General features: G+C 45.6%; 3 protein-coding genes across 4 annotated transcripts; 2 read left to right on the top strand and 1 right to left on the bottom strand.

Annotated features, from left to right (window-relative positions):
- Positions 1 to 26: 26 nt before the first annotated feature.
- On the bottom strand, positions 27 to 9,915 carry cactin. Its single transcript, XM_076982116.1, has 9 exons — positions 9,359 to 9,915; positions 8,515 to 9,145; positions 6,684 to 6,925; positions 5,453 to 5,615; positions 5,004 to 5,118; positions 3,879 to 4,071; positions 3,269 to 3,391; positions 1,099 to 1,514; positions 27 to 936 (listed from the first exon to the last, which is right to left on the bottom strand). The coding sequence occupies exons 1-9, from the start codon at positions 9,622 to 9,624 to the stop codon at positions 446 to 448; spliced, it is 2,640 nt and encodes an 879-aa protein (XP_076838231.1). The 5' UTR covers positions 9,625 to 9,915; the 3' UTR covers positions 27 to 445.
- Positions 9,916 to 10,338: 423 nt separating this feature from the next.
- LOC143483313 (uncharacterized) lies at positions 10,339 to 11,983 on the top strand. 2 transcript variants are annotated; one of them, XR_013122475.1, is made up of 4 exons: positions 10,339 to 10,474; positions 11,027 to 11,209; positions 11,373 to 11,693; positions 11,809 to 11,983. XR_013122475.1 is itself a non-coding variant. In XM_076982154.1 (4 exons), the coding sequence occupies exons 1-4, from the start codon at positions 10,445 to 10,447 to the stop codon at positions 11,845 to 11,847; spliced, it is 576 nt and encodes a 191-aa protein (XP_076838269.1). In that variant the 5' UTR covers positions 10,339 to 10,444; the 3' UTR covers positions 11,848 to 11,983. The 2 variants fall into 2 exon arrangements, 1 of the variants encoding a protein (XP_076838269.1); XM_076982154.1 differs by having other exon boundaries at positions 11,806 to 11,983.
- Positions 11,984 to 12,101: 118 nt separating this feature from the next.
- prkab2 (protein kinase, AMP-activated, beta 2 non-catalytic subunit) lies at positions 12,102 to 15,524 on the top strand. Its single transcript, XM_076981725.1, has 8 exons — positions 12,102 to 12,254; positions 12,466 to 12,648; positions 12,757 to 12,914; positions 13,189 to 13,282; positions 13,391 to 13,505; positions 13,730 to 13,863; positions 13,950 to 14,018; positions 14,144 to 15,524. The coding sequence occupies exons 2-8, from the start codon at positions 12,493 to 12,495 to the stop codon at positions 14,219 to 14,221; spliced, it is 804 nt and encodes a 267-aa protein (XP_076837840.1). The 5' UTR covers positions 12,102 to 12,254; positions 12,466 to 12,492; the 3' UTR covers positions 14,222 to 15,524.
- The last annotated feature ends 343 nt before the right edge of the window (positions 15,525 to 15,867 follow it).

Below are 15,867 nucleotides of genomic sequence, written 5' to 3'. Positions count from 1 at the left end.
CTGGCAAACAAACACGGAGGCACAGATTAAGAAACGATATTTTAATTCTTTCAAAAGTGGAAAATGACAAGTTTTGGGAAAGAGTAACTGGATCAACTCAATATTACCAATATCTAAAACGTTAGCAGTTGCTAAGGGGGGGGCGTACAGTTCGTATACGGGGACAGGGTTGCTCCAGCAGAAACATACATCACTTGATTTGCAGCCACTGACAGTACGAGCTAATATTAATTTCTCTTCACCCCATTGAAATACATCATGTATGTGTGTGTGTTGCAAGAACTTCCGGGTCACTACCACAACTAATACATTATAACCATTACAGGCTTGGGGCGAGACAATCCCATCAGTTTTCTCGGTAACCTTTGAAACCAGGTTTCGAACAGACAACCCACACGCAGAAGATGCCCCGTGAAAGCCCGGCAGAGTTTCACCAGGGTCTTCTCTACCGCCTGTAGCGGTACCGCTTGAAGTGGAACCACAGTTGGAAAATGCCGTTGGCGAACTGGCAGCGGAAACCGTGGCGATGGGAGTACTCCCACTCGCGGTTGACGATCTTGAAGGCGATGTCCTCGTAGGGCGGCCCCGCGTGGAAACGCAGCACGCCGAAGTCCTTGTTGTCGGGGCTGGGTTCCAGGAAGTACTGCGGCGTGGAGCGCTTGTTGATCAGGTCCGGGTAGAAGATGTTGAACTTGTAGCCCTGCACGATCTTGGGCGGCGGGTTGTCGAAGTCGTAGTGGGTCTGGTTGTACTTGTTCCACTCGAAGCCCGTGTGCACGCGGTTGAAGAAGCGCGGCTTGCGGGGCCGGTACTTGTCCGCCCACAGGTACATCTTGCCGGTGAGCGGGAGCTCGACGCTGAACTGGGCCTCGTCGCTGCTCATGCCCTCTTTGGCCCGCCGCACAAACGCGTCCTCGGCGCTCTCGTTGGCGTCGCCTGGAGAACGAGGGAGGGAGGAGGGAGAAGGGACGGGGGGGGCAGAGACAACAGCATTTTCACACCAACATTAAGCGGAACAGTTACGCCAAAAAAAAAAAAAAAAAGAATATGAAATATGCGTGTGATGTACGTGTGGTTTGCGAGCTTGGCCACACCCACCCGTGACCTGCAGCTGTCGGCGGGCGAGGACGAGACGTTGCAGGTCCTCGTCGGCGTCCACCGTGTGCGTGTCCAGCGGCAGCTCGTTGGGCTGCAGCAGGGTGGGGCTGTAGCGGCCCGAGTCGTACTCGGTCATGCTCTGCTGGATCAGGTCCTCCTCGGTTAGCACCGCCTCCACGGCTCCGCCCTCCTCTCCTTCCTCTCCCTCCGCCCCGCCTCCCGCCGTCTCCTCGGACGCCCTGGGCGGACGGGACAGGCCCGCCGAGGGCCCCTCGTCTCCTCCGCTCGCCAAGCCGCCGCTTTGCTCCTCCTCCCCGTCTTTTGTCTCCGCCCCCTGGGCGGAGCGGGCGGCGGCTTCAGAGGGAGAGCTGGTGGACGGTCCTGCTTCCTGAGACCCAGACTCTGCCTCTTGTGTACTACAGGGGGGGAAATAGAAGAACTTTAGCCAAAGGAAAGCACACAGGGAGTAAACTCTGCCGTCATTAGGCAGGAAGGGACAGGGCAGTGTTAATTTCGTTGACGAATAATTTTCATCATAGTTTTCGTCAACGAACGAAAACGAGACGATAACTAAATAAAAACTATACGAAGGGATAAAAACGATGACTAAATTAATGGTCATTTTCGTCAACGAATAAAAACGAGACGAAAATATTGGCCAGCGACGACATTCAATCAGATCTAATTTAGCTTTTGAGAAAGGTCGGGATAAGTTAAGAAGAGATCCAACTGTAACTACTTTAGCGTACACAGAGAGGCGGGACAAACCGAGTAACTGTCCAATCAGAACCAGTAGCGAACCGTGACCTTTAAACCTGGGCCCGCTACCCCCCCCCCCTCCCCCCCCGAAATTTTTTTTTTCCTTTCTTAATAAACTAAATAAAGAAAAACTGAGACGACAGTACAGCTTTAAAAACGCAATAAACAATAATATCTGTACTAGATAACATCTTAAGCAAAATAAGTATCCAAACAAAATAAGGTTCACAGCTCCGTGGTTCTCGGAAGCGGAATACGTAAACAACGCGCACGAGGACGTCAAAGGGATGAATCGAAACTAGCTAGCGATGGTGCTAACGACAGCTAGCGTCGCCACAGCGGGCGGAAATTATCATACAGTTAAGCCCGCCCACTAAGAGAGAAGATATGATTGGTCAATTTTGCTGTCATTTGAAACTGGTATTGCGCTGAATTATAACTGCCAGGCCCTCTGTAAACGAACAGCGGGCATCACAGTCCTGATAGGGGGAGACACAGGCTCACAGGCTTCCACTCAACCCCTCACCTTCCAACACAGATTGAATAGACACGGGTGAATATTTTATTTGCTTATATTTTTGTAATTGTTTAGATGTCGAATGTCAAACTGTAAGTAGATAAAATAAAATTGGATAATTATATATATAATGCTTTAAGAATATTTTAGGCCCTCTGAGAGGGCGTAGAGGGCCCTGACGGTTCCCCACTGATCAGAACTAACGTCTTCACATCGCACACAACCCGGGAAGACCATACTAGCCTGTGAACTGTGGCCACTCATGAAATTCAACTTGAAGTTAACTTGACAATGTCAGCTGGGAGAAAGATGAGCAGCGATATATGGACACATTTCTCCTTTGACTTTGAGAAAAAGAAGACGGTGTGTAAACCATGTGGGACGATGATGTCGGGAAAAATACGACAAATGAAACGACATCTGCGGGCTATGGTATTCTTGTTTTTACGGCACCCAGTTTTATATAGAATGTAATATGCATTGTTCATAACAAACTCCATATGTTTTCAGGTAGAGCGGGCCTACTGGTCATCAATGTTTTGTTATTGTTATGCTCAATAACCAAGTTCAGGTCTATAAAGTTGTTTGGAAATTTGATTAGTATATATTGCACATACAAACAATAATATTCTGTAACTGGTTAATAAACGCTTCATTTTGTGCAAGTGTATATAATGACTATTACACCATTTATATTTAAGTCAACTAAATTCTTTTGATAATTAGTTGACTAAATTCTAATGATAATTAATCGACTAAAACTAGACTAAGACTAAAAACAAATCCAATGACTAAATTATGACTAAAACTAAATGACATTTTAGTCAAAAGACTAAGACTAAAACTAAATCAAAAATTGCTGTCAAAATTAACACTGGGACAGGGGCAACTCACAGCGCCTCCTCGCTCCTGGGCTCCTCCTTGATGATGGGGAAGAGCGGCTCACTCTCCACTCCCTGTTCCTGCTTCAGCTTGTACAGCTTCAGCCTGAGCACGTCCTGGTGCCTCTCCCGTAATCTGCCCGTCAACAGGAGTGAAGCAGACGCCCCATTGGCCAACAAAACTAGCAAGAGCATTTATCCGCATGCCAAATCATAATATAAAACTAGAAATGTCAAAACCCATTTTAGATACATACATACATACATACATATACACATACATACATTTTATATATATATATATATATATATATATATATATATATATATATATATATATATATACACACACACACACACACACACACACACACACACACACACACACACACACACACACACACACACACATACACACATTATATATATATATATATATATATATATATATATATATATATATATATATAATATGTGTATATATATATAAATAAATAAAATATTAATTAATTTTTAAATAACCAAAAAGTACATTTACACACCAAAATTGCAAGTGAACTCTTGAAAGTGGTGTAGCAGTGTGTAGAGGGTGGAGGGTGGAGTGAGGCCGTGTGCGTGCGTACCTGGCCCGGGCCATGTAGACCCGCACTTGCTGCAGCAGGCTCTCCCAGTAACCCACGTCCAGGTTGGATCCGCCCGCCCGGATCTTCCCCTCGATGTTCAGGTGCAGCGCCTGCAGCTGGCTGTACGTCTTGCCCTTGAAGATGGTCTGGACGTCCTTGCTGACGGACGTGTTGATGCCCTCGCGTCGGTCTCCTGCTCGCGGGCGGGGACGAGACCGAGCGCGCAGGCGTTAAACGGGTGGAGCGAGGCGCTGGAGACTCCGTGGTCATGGGGTTATACAGATTCAAACGTACAAACTGAAATCGTGTGCTGCTGTAAGTCGCAATGGATGTCAGCCGCTGCCAAATGCTATAAAAATCAAACCTTGTCCTGGAAGTATTATGAGAATTTTATATTTCTTTGAATTAGGGTGATAAAACTTCTGATCTTTCTGTGTATGAGGTTGGTTAAAATAGCAGTGACTGAGCACAAATGATGAATTCGATCAAACCAATGAGTAGCCAGACGACACGATGCTACACGTGGGCAGCACGGTGGCTTGGTGGTTAGCACGTTTGCCTCTCAGCACTGGGGTCTTGGGTTCAAGTCCCTATCTGAGTGGAGTTTCCATGTTCTCCCCGTGTCTGTGTGGGTTTCCTCCGGGATCTCCGGTTTCCTCCCACAGTCCAAAAACATGGAGGTTAGGTAAATTGGCAGTCCCAGACAAATTCTCCCTGAGTGTGTGTCTCTCCCTGAGTGTGTGTCTGTGTCTCTCTCTGTTCAATAAAAAAACAAGTTGTTGTCTGAGTGTGTGTGCATGAATGTGTGTGTGCCCAGTGGTGGATGGTGCTCTGCTACTAGGGTCTGTCCTCTCTCCCCTTCCTGCACCCCATTCAGTCCCCCAGGGGGCTGTGGATCCCGGTAGAGAGTATGCTGTGCGCAATTGGCTGCCGCTTCTCGCCGGTGTGTGATTGGTTGTCTGTGACGTAGCTGTGTTTACAATTGTAAAGCGCCTTGGGTATCCTGATAAGGCGCTATATAAATTGAAACATTCATTCATTTCATTCATTCAGGAGAGGAGGTGCTGGGTGATGTAAAGGGGAGGGAGGTGGTGCTGGGTGAGGTAACAGGGTGTGTAGATGTACCTGGCCCTTTCCCTGACGCCTCCAGCTTGCGGAGTTTGTTGATCTCGTCTTCCGTTATGGTGGTCATGTCCCTCCAGAAATCCACGTTCTTCCCCTGTTCCAGCTCCATGTAGACCTACACCAAACCAGGTGCAGGCAATTAAATCCAGGATACATTCTGAGTAGATGACGGCGTGCCTGCTAGGTGCTGTAAATGAAATCTAATACAATACAAATCTAATACAATACCAGGTACACAGTCTACATATACAAAACACTTTATATGTCCAGATCACATGTCCGTCATACTGTAGTGCCGTCAGAATAACGTCAAAATACCGTCTCATACACAACGCAGCACAGAATGAAGTGAAAACAAGAAGGAAGACAACGAAAACGTGTCCCTGAAAAGCCAGGACACAAAACGGACAGCAGGACGGAGTAGCTACGGACGCCAGCACGGAACACACCTTGATGTCCTCAAGCAGGTCGTCCATGTCGGTGACGGTGAGGCCGTTCAGGAACGTGTAGGGCTCGTGCATCTCCACGGCCAGGTCGTCGTCCTCGGCGCTGATGTACTTGGCCAGCAGGTCGATGGGCTTGGCCCGCCCGTCGCGGATACGGATCTTGGACCTGTGTGAGCACGGTGGCGAGACGCCGACGGACAGTACGATTAGCGTAGACGTGCGTGAACCAGCAAAAAGCAGCACAAGGTCCCCTGACTTGTATGGACCCTGGATCGGGAAAGTCCAGGACGCTTCCTTGGGGCAGTGGTAGTTTAGTGGGTAGGACTTTGCGCTCAGATGGTGGGTTTGAATCCTGGCTCTGCCACACTCCCTCTTAGGGATGCTGTACAGCAGGCGTGGCCAACCCGTCAGAGACCAAGAGCCACTTTTTTTTACTGCGTTACGGCAAAGAGCCGCCACATACATGGACATGTAAATTGTTTGAGGGTGGGGGGGGCTTGGTGAGTGTAGATTGTTGACGGGGGGTGTAATGGACAAGTATTATATCACGATCGATCGCCGGTAGTTGGCGAATTAGTAACTCGTGTGAAGACAGTCAAATGCGTGTTTTCCACTACGCCGGTTTTAAAAGTATTAGCAGCTCGCTAGACTTGTAAACAAACCGCGCACCACGAAGATGTAGCAGTGTGTCGCCCTCAGACATAGTTGCCAGGTTCGCGGTTTTCACGCCAAATTGGGCTTGTTTGGAAATCCAACCACGGGTAAAAATTCTGGGGTCGTGGGGTGTGGTTTTTTGGGCTACTTTTGAGTTGGGCCACCAGGGAGTTACAAGTCAACAACTTTGGGCTTCAGGCTAGCTTAGGCTTCTGAAGGGCGGGTTTTACACTGACTTTGTGCGGGATATTTTTGTAGGACCTGGCAACCCTGCCCTCAGAGTTGATGAGGTACCCAGGCCACAGCACAGACCGTTAGTGCAGGTGAGAGCGGACGAAACCAGGCATGAAACCAGGCAAAGAGCCGCAGGTTGGCCACTCCTGCTGTATAGTGTCTGTGACCCTGTGCTCTGACACCAGCTATGATATGTGAAGACTGCATTTCCTTGTACTAATGTACAATGACAATAAATGACATCTTTATCTAAAGAGTGCTACATGGAGTATGTAGAGAGTGATCTCTCCCAAAACAGTGTCCAGGTTGTGAGGGTGACGAGATGCGTGGAGACGTGTGGTCTCACCTTAGCTTGGCCTGATGGAGGTGAAAGTTGTCCTCTTGCTCCGCCCATGTTTTAAAATGCTCCGCCTCCTTCTCTCTCTGCAGCATCTCCAGCTCCTGCTCTCGCATGGCCTTCTCCCTCTCGCGCTCCAGACGCAACTGTTTCACCTTCTGCAGCTCCCTGCGGTTGTCCTCCTGGATACGTTTGTTCCTCTCCTTCAGTTCCTTCTCTCCCAAATGCCCTATTCCCTTCTTCTCAAGAGCCTGCAGGGCACGCACACACACACACACACACACACACACACACACACACACACACACACACAATCAAGACAATGGAGGTGTGCCAAAAAATCGATTCATATTTCAAAAATCGATTCTCATTTACTACGATTCAGAATCGATTTTAAATGTCCCAAAATCGATTCTAAGTCGTGGTGAAGTCTCGCGTTACGTAATTACAAAATTACAGGAGACTTTACGCAGCAGATCCTGGGACACACTCATGTGCGTTAAAGTTTCAAAACAAATGGAGGAAAGAGATATTCAACCTGTCCCGTCTTCATTTAAGGCAAAAATATGGGTTCATTTTGGTTTTTACCGAATGCCAGGGAAGACCGAACTTGACACAATGTAGCTCGTGTGCAAGGCTTGTGTAACGCGGTGAGCACGGGAACGTACACACACGCAGTGGCGCAAAAAGGGGGCATGCAGCGTATGCGACGCATAGGGGCGCTGCACTAGAGGGGGCGCCAAATCGATACCAGAAAATTATTTGCAGAGTTGATCGGGGGTGGGGGGTGAAGTGCGGGAGGCGCCGATAGTATGTTTGCATACACCTCAGAAAGCATGTAGTTGCAACCCTGCACACACGTGAAATAATATAGAGAAGGGCGGAGCAAAGTGCCGGCTCGCAAGAGCAAGACGTTTGATACTTGTCAAATGTATTAGCGAGAGGGAAACGCGCACAGCGACCCAGAACGTACAAACAAAACAACGCGGAAGACTCAACACGCAAAAGAATAGAAACAAAAACCGTGATGGCACGGAGTAAATAGAAAATACAACGCGTGGAAAATAACACTCAACCGCAGAGAGACGGGAGAAAGAAGCAAAATAACAACAGTAACTAAAAAACAGCGCGGATAAATGCAACGCGAAAACAAAACCAAGGACGCCAGCAGAAGTAACTGGCAAAAAACGCCGCAGCAAAATAAAACCCTTCCCAAAAATAAAGGCAAAACGGATAGGAAGAAATACAGGATTGGGAAAACTTGAGATGAGTCAGGAAGCGACGCAGGAGATAGATACTCAAATAAGTATAGAGAAAGCATAACAGAGAGAGGTGGCGAGACACCTTCAAACGAGAAGCAACCACTGAGAAAGCAGGGACCTGGCTGTGTACGGTTACACTGGTTTAGTCTGGGACTGACTCTGGTGCCGCTAGCAACGGCTGGGGGAACTGCATCCGAGCCAGCCCTGAGAGCTTGCAAAATGAAGCTAAAGAATTCTGGTAACACAACAAAAACCATTTTACCAAAGCACTTTATTTTTGTTAATTAAATGTGAAAGACACTTTATTTTCTGTATTTGTCATTCTGTCTTGCAAAGCAGACTGTAAGTAGATCATCCATATTTTATAGACTGAAGCAGAATTTTTTATAAATCAAATCATTTTTGGATCGAAAATCGTTTTGAATCGAATATCGATTTTGAATCTAATCGTGCCCCCCAAAATCGGAATCAAATCGAATTGTGAGATAGTAAACGATTCCCACCCCTACAAGACAATGTTTAAAATTAAGTTTAAATGATGAGCTGGTCATTATCTAGAGCTCGGTTGATCCACTCACCTTCTGCCATTTGAAGGTGCCCAGCAGGTTATTGTCTCCAAACGGGTTGTCGGCGTTGGTGTAGCCCATGTATTCTTCACTCCAACCCATCTTCTCCCTCTTCTTCCTCTCTTTCGCCTCTTTCTTGGCCAGCCGGCGAGCTCGCTTCTCCTCCGGAGTCTCTAGAGCCTTCATCAGCTCCTTCTGTCTCTTCCGCTCGTCTTTGACGGACAAGGGGCCCTGATCCCCGTCTTTGTCCTCCTGATCAGAACCGGACGAGGCCGAGGATCCCGACCGCGACTTCCCCTGTCGTCTGTCCCCGCTTCCATCTCGTTCGCCTCTCCCTCTGCTCCTGTCTCTCCATCGGTCTCGATCGCCTCTCCCTCCGCTCCTGTCTCTCCATCTGTCGCGATCCCTCTCCCTCTCCTCGCTTCTCCTCCTCTCCCTCTCATCCCTCCCTCTGCTGGGGCTCCTGCTCTCTGCGCTCCTACGCCTCCTCCACCGCTCGCTGCTCTCTCCATCCTTCACTCTCCGTCTCTCGACGCCGGAGCGCGTGCTGGAACGAGATGAGCTCCTGCTTCGTCTGTGCTCCCCCTTTTCATTCTTCCGACTCATCTTGTGTTTGTTCTCTCTCTGGTCGTCGGGTGACGAGCTAATAGACAGACAAGTGGTATAAAGAGTATAAGCAAGCATCACAGTGTAGTAGTGTATTTAAATACACTATTAGTGTATTTAATACACTACACTATGTATTAGTGTATTTAATACATTAATACAGTATTAACAATGCTAAAGCCAGCCTCACAGTTTTGCATTAAAAGCAGTATTTGGTCTTTTATCATGTTGAAAGGTGTTAGTTACATACCTGTTTCTGCCTTTAAATCTGCCCCCTGACTTGTGGTCTCCTGTTCTCCGTTTGCCACTGTCTGAGTCGCGACTGGGCCCACTGGACCGGCCACTACTTCTTGAACTACCGCTATCGGAGCGAGCTCGTCGAGAACTCTTTACAGGCGACCGGTTTCGACCATGTCTGTCCTCCGGAGACCGTGATCTGACTGTCCTCGTTTTACTTCTTTCTCTTTCCCCGGAATGGGAGCGAGTTTTGGACCGCCGATGCTTCTTAGATTCCATGTCTGAACGACTTTACGTTGAGGTCCTGAACGAGCCGAGGCGCGTAAATAGCTAGTCAGCGACTGTAAGAGAAATAACCTATATTATCTCGTTTTTTTTGTTGTTGTTTTTACGAATACGAAAATTACAGTTGGCTCTTTGTTCAAGCGGCAACATATCTGTATGGATTTGATTTCCTATGAATTTCAGGTAAAAATTAGCTGGCGATATCTGGGACACCTTCTTCTGGAGGTCCTTCCTTAGCGGAGACCCACGACGCCTGATATCTACGTCGCTTAAAGACGTCACATTTAGCTTAGCAAGCTACATAGATTTTACTCGGTAACAATCTTTTAATAAGATTTTGATACCGGTTGCTCTTTTGGCTCTGAATGTTCTCAAAACAAAAGTAAACAAATGTTAAAACAAACATGTTTTATGATGTTTTAATGTTATGAGCTGCTTTAGTGGTTAGAGAAAAACACCATAGCTTTTAACAAAAAAATATTTTAGTTTAAAAACTTGTAATTCTGATACTGATTAACTAGGTTTATATTGAAAGTAAAGCTTGGCACATTTTGGAGTTTACAATAATACATCCTTGTGTATTTATATGTATATTATTATATTTATATATTAGTTTAATCGTCTGCTACAACAAATAGCTTTACGCGGACGCGCGTGCACACTGACTCAACGGCTCTGGGTTAGTTTCCATAGTAACTGACGGTATGCGTTTGAAGTATAGTTAGAAAACTAACATTAGCTAATGTGAGTGCAGACTATTTATAAACCTAATCATAATAATTTATATTTAATACAGGGTAAAACACAAAGGGAGATGGCTGAGAAATATTACAGATTTGGACAGGCAAGTTATGTTACGTCTGTTTTTAAGAGTGTGGAAGTTATTAGTTCTTTAATGCTGAATTTATATTGCTTTTTAATTAAATAATAACCTTAACTTTTAAAAAACACATAACAGAAGATGTGCCAGATTCCCCAGTAAGAGTGATTACTACATCACCACTATTAAAGGTGCTCAAGGGGCAGTCATGGCCTAGTGGTAGGGAACTGGTCTTGTGACCCGAGGGTCGTGGGTTCAATTCCCAGACCTGAGGCCATGACTGAGGTGCCCTTGAGCAAGGCACCTAACCCCAACTGTTCCCTGGGCGCCGGGCTAGGGCTGCCCACCGCTCTGGGCATGTGTGATCCACAGCCCCCTAATAATCACTTGTGTGTGTGTGTGTGTGCAGAGGCGGTCTTTGCATAGAGGTGTGGCTAGGCAACTGCCTTGGGCCCCTCCCACTGCAGCCCACTGTAGGGGCCCCCTGACTAGCTAAATTATTTCTAGTATATTAATGTTGATGGGCCTATAGATGTTTTAATTATCCAGCCATTTATTTATGTGTTGTGTGTCCAGTGTTCTGACATGGAGGACAACAAAACTGTGGAGAGTATTGAGGATGATTTGGAGGGTTTGGATATTCAGGTCATGACATCCCAGAGAAAAGAAGAGCCGTTTTCACAACAACTGGTCAAACAACTGGATAAGGGCTTCTCCAAGAAACTAAAGACAGTTGACAGGCAGTTTAAGAGCGTGAAGGTGGATAGTGTTAGCAATGACACAAAACTTATTGTATCTTTTAGAGACCAAGTGACTTGTGGATAAAGATAATTTAATCTTTAAACAGTGAAATTCTGTATCTAGGCACAATGTTTACACGGTTTTAACAAAGTATCTTTTCTGCCTTGATGTTTAAATGTAGTTGTCTAGGACAGCCTCTCAAAGGGGTTGTTATACTGGCAAGATGCTGTATCCCACTGAACGTGATGGCACAGTTCCTCTCACTCCAAGCCACCGCAAAATGTCCAACCACAAACACAGATCTCGTTGGGTCGTGTCTGGACATGCCAACAAAGTTAACTACATACCATTGGAGGCCTCCACGTCCCGTACAGAGGAGGATTCTGAGAGCCTCTCTTCAGCTAAAACTGGAGATGGCAAAGAAATTCGTAAACAGGCAAAAAATAAATTCAAGATCCCCAAAAGATTTTGCTCCCTCACCAGGACCATGAGTGGACTATTGGCAAGTTATTAAGTCTGTCTTAAAATCTTTTGTCTATTCTTGTATTAATGTACACCCCAGTAGGTAAGACTGAAAGTTAAGGCTATTTTTCCCATTATGTGTTTATTCAAAGAAGAGCATCACAAAAGATCAAGCAGTGGACTCATCAGAATAGCAGCACTTTTTTCGCACTAACAGGAACGCCGACAATACTGGCCTCTTTGTTATATTGTCATTTTTTTCCTCACTTCCTCACAGTTTTAATATGAAATAAATAATTATATATTTTTTCTCAATAAACACAAATGTTCATATACTGATAATGGAGATATTGTGGTTATATTAGTAGCCCAAGGGTCCCAAACTTCATCACAGGCCCAGACTCCAAGAAAGGCTGGTATAGTCCAAACATCAGTTCTTTATGTATTATCTTTATCTGGGATGCGTCTTAGTACAGGAACGCGTTTCGAAGTGTTTGTATTTTGGCTATCCGGCGACCCGTAGACGTCGAGTGAGCTTTCAAGAATGTTGTCAAAGTTGAAACAGGAGGCACATCGGAGAAAATAAACATTTGTTTCACTGGTAAGAGTGCTTTATATATGAATATATTTTAATTGACTCGATACTCGACTTTTCAAAATATATTGCACAGTTGTGTTTACGGACGTGCGGTATTTTTAGCCCGCTAGCTGTCAAAAAAAAGTCCATGCTAACGCTGGGATTAGCACTTAGCTAACATGTAGCTGACTGTCCTGCAGACATCAGACGTTGAGTTGATGATGGCTGTGTGCAGGAGATCCTGTGTCTAGGTTGGTGAACCATGGGCAACACTAGTGACCGTGTGTCCGGGGACCGACACGGGGCCAAAGCCCACCGGTCAGACAGTGGTGGGAGCCACAAAGACCATGAACCTAGCAAGATGGTGGACAGCACAGATGACCCAAACATCTTCAACACTCATGGCCCTGATGCAAAAGTATGAACAACACTACTGCGTTTAATGTTCTCCAGCGGTAGTGGGTTGTGTGGTCAAGGCTCATGTCAGCCATGCAGAGATTTAAAGATAGTATTTGTGTCATTCCAGGCCACAGGGGAAAAGGACTTCGCTCCAGATCTAGATGATTTGGTAAAGACAGGCCCACAGGCTCGCCCTACAGTGATCCGGTGGGGAGGTGGTGGTAAAGAGGTCTACATTTCAGGCTCCTTCAACAACTGGAATACCAAGATCCCACTCAATAAAAGGTGGCCGCTCTAAAATTAATCTGGACGCCTATAAAGACATGAATTAAATTTGGGGAAAGTGACTTGTTAGTCTAGCCCCAAGAGTACTACGCAGTTCAAAAAAAGTTGTCAAAATGTTGCTCCAAATGTTTATTGCACCTTGAGAAATAATGTGTCCTGTCAAATTTGTTGTCCTGTTCCAACTATTGTCACATTTCTATAGGTAAATCAGGAAACGGCTGATCCTTGTGTAATATTTATTTTTGTTCTCATTGTATATTATGCCACACAAAAGCCATAATGACTTTGTTGCGATCCTGGAATTACCTGAGGGGGAGTATCAGTACAAGTTCTTTGTGGATGGACAGTGGGTGCATGACCCTTCTGAGGTAAATCACAAAACTATAAAAATCATAATCACTTTGAGTACTTGTAATTGTGTAGCACAGACCGTTTGTGTGAGTTGAGTATTAACAGTGAGCCGCTCTGGTCTGCAGCCAGTGGTGACCAGTCAGATGGGCACCATCAATAACCTGATCCAGGTGAAGAAGTCGGACTTTGAGGTGTTTGACGCGCTGCAGGTGGACTCGCTGGAGTGTTCAGACTCCTCTGGTGAGAGTCGGCCATTCTTCTCTCACTCCAGCACAGAGTGTTAAGGATGTCAGTGACCACATATGTACACTGGGGCCACAACTGCTTCTCAGCCGGTTTAATGCATTAAAAGTGCAGCCTGTAGGATTCACACAAGCATTAATGATGTTGAATGCCAGTTGGATGGTGTGAGCTGGGAAGAGAAGGCCCGCCGTGTCTTAAATGCAGTGTAATTCCCTCTTTAGACCTGTCCAGTTCTCCACCAGGACCGTACGGGCAGGAGGTGTACGTGTTCCGCCCAGAGGAGCGCTTCAAGGCCCCGCCCATCCTCCCCCCACACCTCCTCCAGGTCATCCTCAACAAAGACACGAACGTGTCGGTGAGTCTGCCTTCGCCTCAGTAATTGTGTTAACGTGCCGTGTCGGCACAGAAGTTACAGATCTCTTTGTAATCCGTCTGATCCAGTGTGATCCAGCACTGCTGCCTGAACCCAACCACGTGATGCTCAACCATCTGTATGCCCTCTCAATAAAGGTATGGGCTCATGCACACACACCTCAAACAGCTGTCCTGGCATGTGAAAATGCAACGTGTCTAATCTCTCTGCCTGTTTGTCTTCCTCCCTTTGTCTCTGTCTTTCTTTGTCCTTCTTTCTGTAGGATGGCGTGATGGTCCTCAGTGCGACTCACAGATATAAGAAGAAGTATGTCACCTCTCTGCTGTACAAGCCCATCTAGGTCTGAACATCACCACTGTGCAGGATTTCCTGTACTTCCTGTAGTCCATTGCAATACTCACCCAGTTTACAGCACTTCTGACGACCGCCCACGCTTGCTAAAGCGTGGAAGAGTGTGTGCACGTGTGTGTTGTAAACCCCCCCCAAATGGGCTATATGTATTTTAAGAAAATCTGGCATGCTTTAATTTACATCCTCCGAAATGTAATCGCAGGTTAATTCACGACTGAGTTTTATAACGGGTGTATTTTTAACTGCTTTTTACGGTTTTACTTTATTTAAACAAGCAGTTGTTGCGTTATAGAGTCTGCTCGGAGAACAAAATGGGCTGTCTGGGCGTGCCGCTAAGCAGCAGGAATAAAGATTGAAAGACAGAGGGTCAAAAGTCGAGCGGTAGCATGTGAAAGGAGTTCTTTATGTTTGAAAGGGCTTTTGAATTTCTCCAGAATGGCTTAAACCTGCTTCATGCTGTCCAAGCAAAAAACAAACAAAAATAAAAAAAATAGAAGTGCAGTTTGTCAATCACTGTAAACTCTGTAACGTTTATTAGGGCTAGGTGCACTGGTAGTGCGGGTGTGGGGCGGTCGGCTCTACGCTCTTGCCTTCCAGTGCGATCACGTGAGCACTTTAACCACGTTTTCACTGTGAGGAGCTCAGGCAGCAAGCCTTCAGTTCAACTATGCATTGCACAGACCTTGAACTGTAGGCTCTGGCTGTATGAAGCACTGTTTCTACCAACGCCCAATTCCAATTCTGTAAAATCTTTTTATTTATTTGAGTGTGCTGTGTTTGCTGTCGTTATGTATGCAGAATGTTGGTTTACTGTGTATACCATCATGGTGTGACAAACATTTATTGGTGGTTATTCTAGATATGAGGTCTTTAGTAGATGTGTATGCACTTGTTTTTAAAGGTTCTGGATTACTAGGTCAAAAAACAGAATCTGGATGCTAATCTGCACCAAATTTATTGCAGACGGTTACAAGCCTGACGTTTTGTTCAGCGATTTGTGATGTTTTATACTGATGTTCATCAACAGCTTCATGCATTTGAGTATATAGATTTGAGTTACTTTGGGTTAAAATAGAGTTGCTCCAAAGATATAGCAGAATTGGATTTTTCAAAGTATCCCAAGAGAAAGGATTTAAAAATATATTGTTGTGATGTGGCAATTGCTTTTGAACTATGGTCTTTACAGGATCCAAACACTTGAATTTAGTGTTATCTTTCAAAAAGTGTTGAGCTATACCTTTTATGTAATTATTTTGACTTTGTTTGCAAATTAAAAAAAGGAATACAGCCTATTGCAGATCATTGTTTCTGAGTGAGAAGAGTGTCCAGTCCCTCCTCGAGTGTTTCTTCTGTGGAGCGCAGTGTTAAAGATGGCCACAAATCCCGAATTTAAGACTCAAAACTGCACGCTTGACCTGGAGTTCAGCCTAGCACTAAAGTCAGCATTATCCCAAAGTCAACTCAGTATTCATTGTTGGACAGTAGAAGTGCAATTTACAGAAGTTTAGCATTAAACAGAATGACTTAAACGTTATTATATATTCACAGCAAACAGATATGTCACTGTGCTGTCCTCTCGGGGTTTAGAAATATTAGTTGTCCTTGTAGCTTTGAAACTGCAGTATATTTATGAAA

The sequence above is a fragment of the Brachyhypopomus gauderio genome, chromosome 19 (assembly GCF_052324685.1).
Source record: "Brachyhypopomus gauderio isolate BG-103 chromosome 19, BGAUD_0.2, whole genome shotgun sequence".
NCBI lineage: Eukaryota > Metazoa > Chordata > Actinopteri > Gymnotiformes > Hypopomidae > Brachyhypopomus > Brachyhypopomus gauderio.
This window is presented reverse-complemented; position numbering and strand designations above follow the sequence as displayed.

Excerpts from the sequence above, each read along its gene's own strand:
- cactin (XM_076982116.1), bottom strand. The coding sequence starts at position 9,624 with ATGGAATCTAAGAAGCATCGGCGGTCCAAAACTCGCTCCCATTCCGGG. Across the intron at positions 5,119-5,452 it reads ACCTGCTTGAGGACATCAAG|GTCTACATGGAGCTGGAACA; the intron begins GTGTGTTCCGTG and ends GGTTTGGTGTAG. Across the intron at positions 937-1,098 it reads CCGACAGCTGCAGGTCACGG|GCGACGCCAACGAGAGCGCC; the intron begins GTGGGTGTGGCC and ends CTCGTTCTCCAG.
- LOC143483313 (XM_076982154.1), top strand. The coding sequence starts at position 10,445 with ATGGCTGAGAAATATTACAGATTTGGACAG. Across the intron at positions 10,475-11,026 it reads AATATTACAGATTTGGACAG|TGTTCTGACATGGAGGACAA; the intron begins GCAAGTTATGTT and ends TTGTGTGTCCAG. Across the intron at positions 11,694-11,805 it reads GGACCATGAGTGGACTATTG|AAGAGCATCACAAAAGATCA; the intron begins GCAAGTTATTAA and ends GTTTATTCAAAG.
- prkab2 (XM_076981725.1), top strand. The coding sequence starts at position 12,493 with ATGGGCAACACTAGTGACCGTGTGTCCGGGGACCGACACGGGGCCAAA. Across the intron at positions 13,283-13,390 it reads GGGTGCATGACCCTTCTGAG|CCAGTGGTGACCAGTCAGAT; the intron begins GTAAATCACAAA and ends TCTGGTCTGCAG. Across the intron at positions 13,506-13,729 it reads GGAGTGTTCAGACTCCTCTG|ACCTGTCCAGTTCTCCACCA; the intron begins GTGAGAGTCGGC and ends TTCCCTCTTTAG.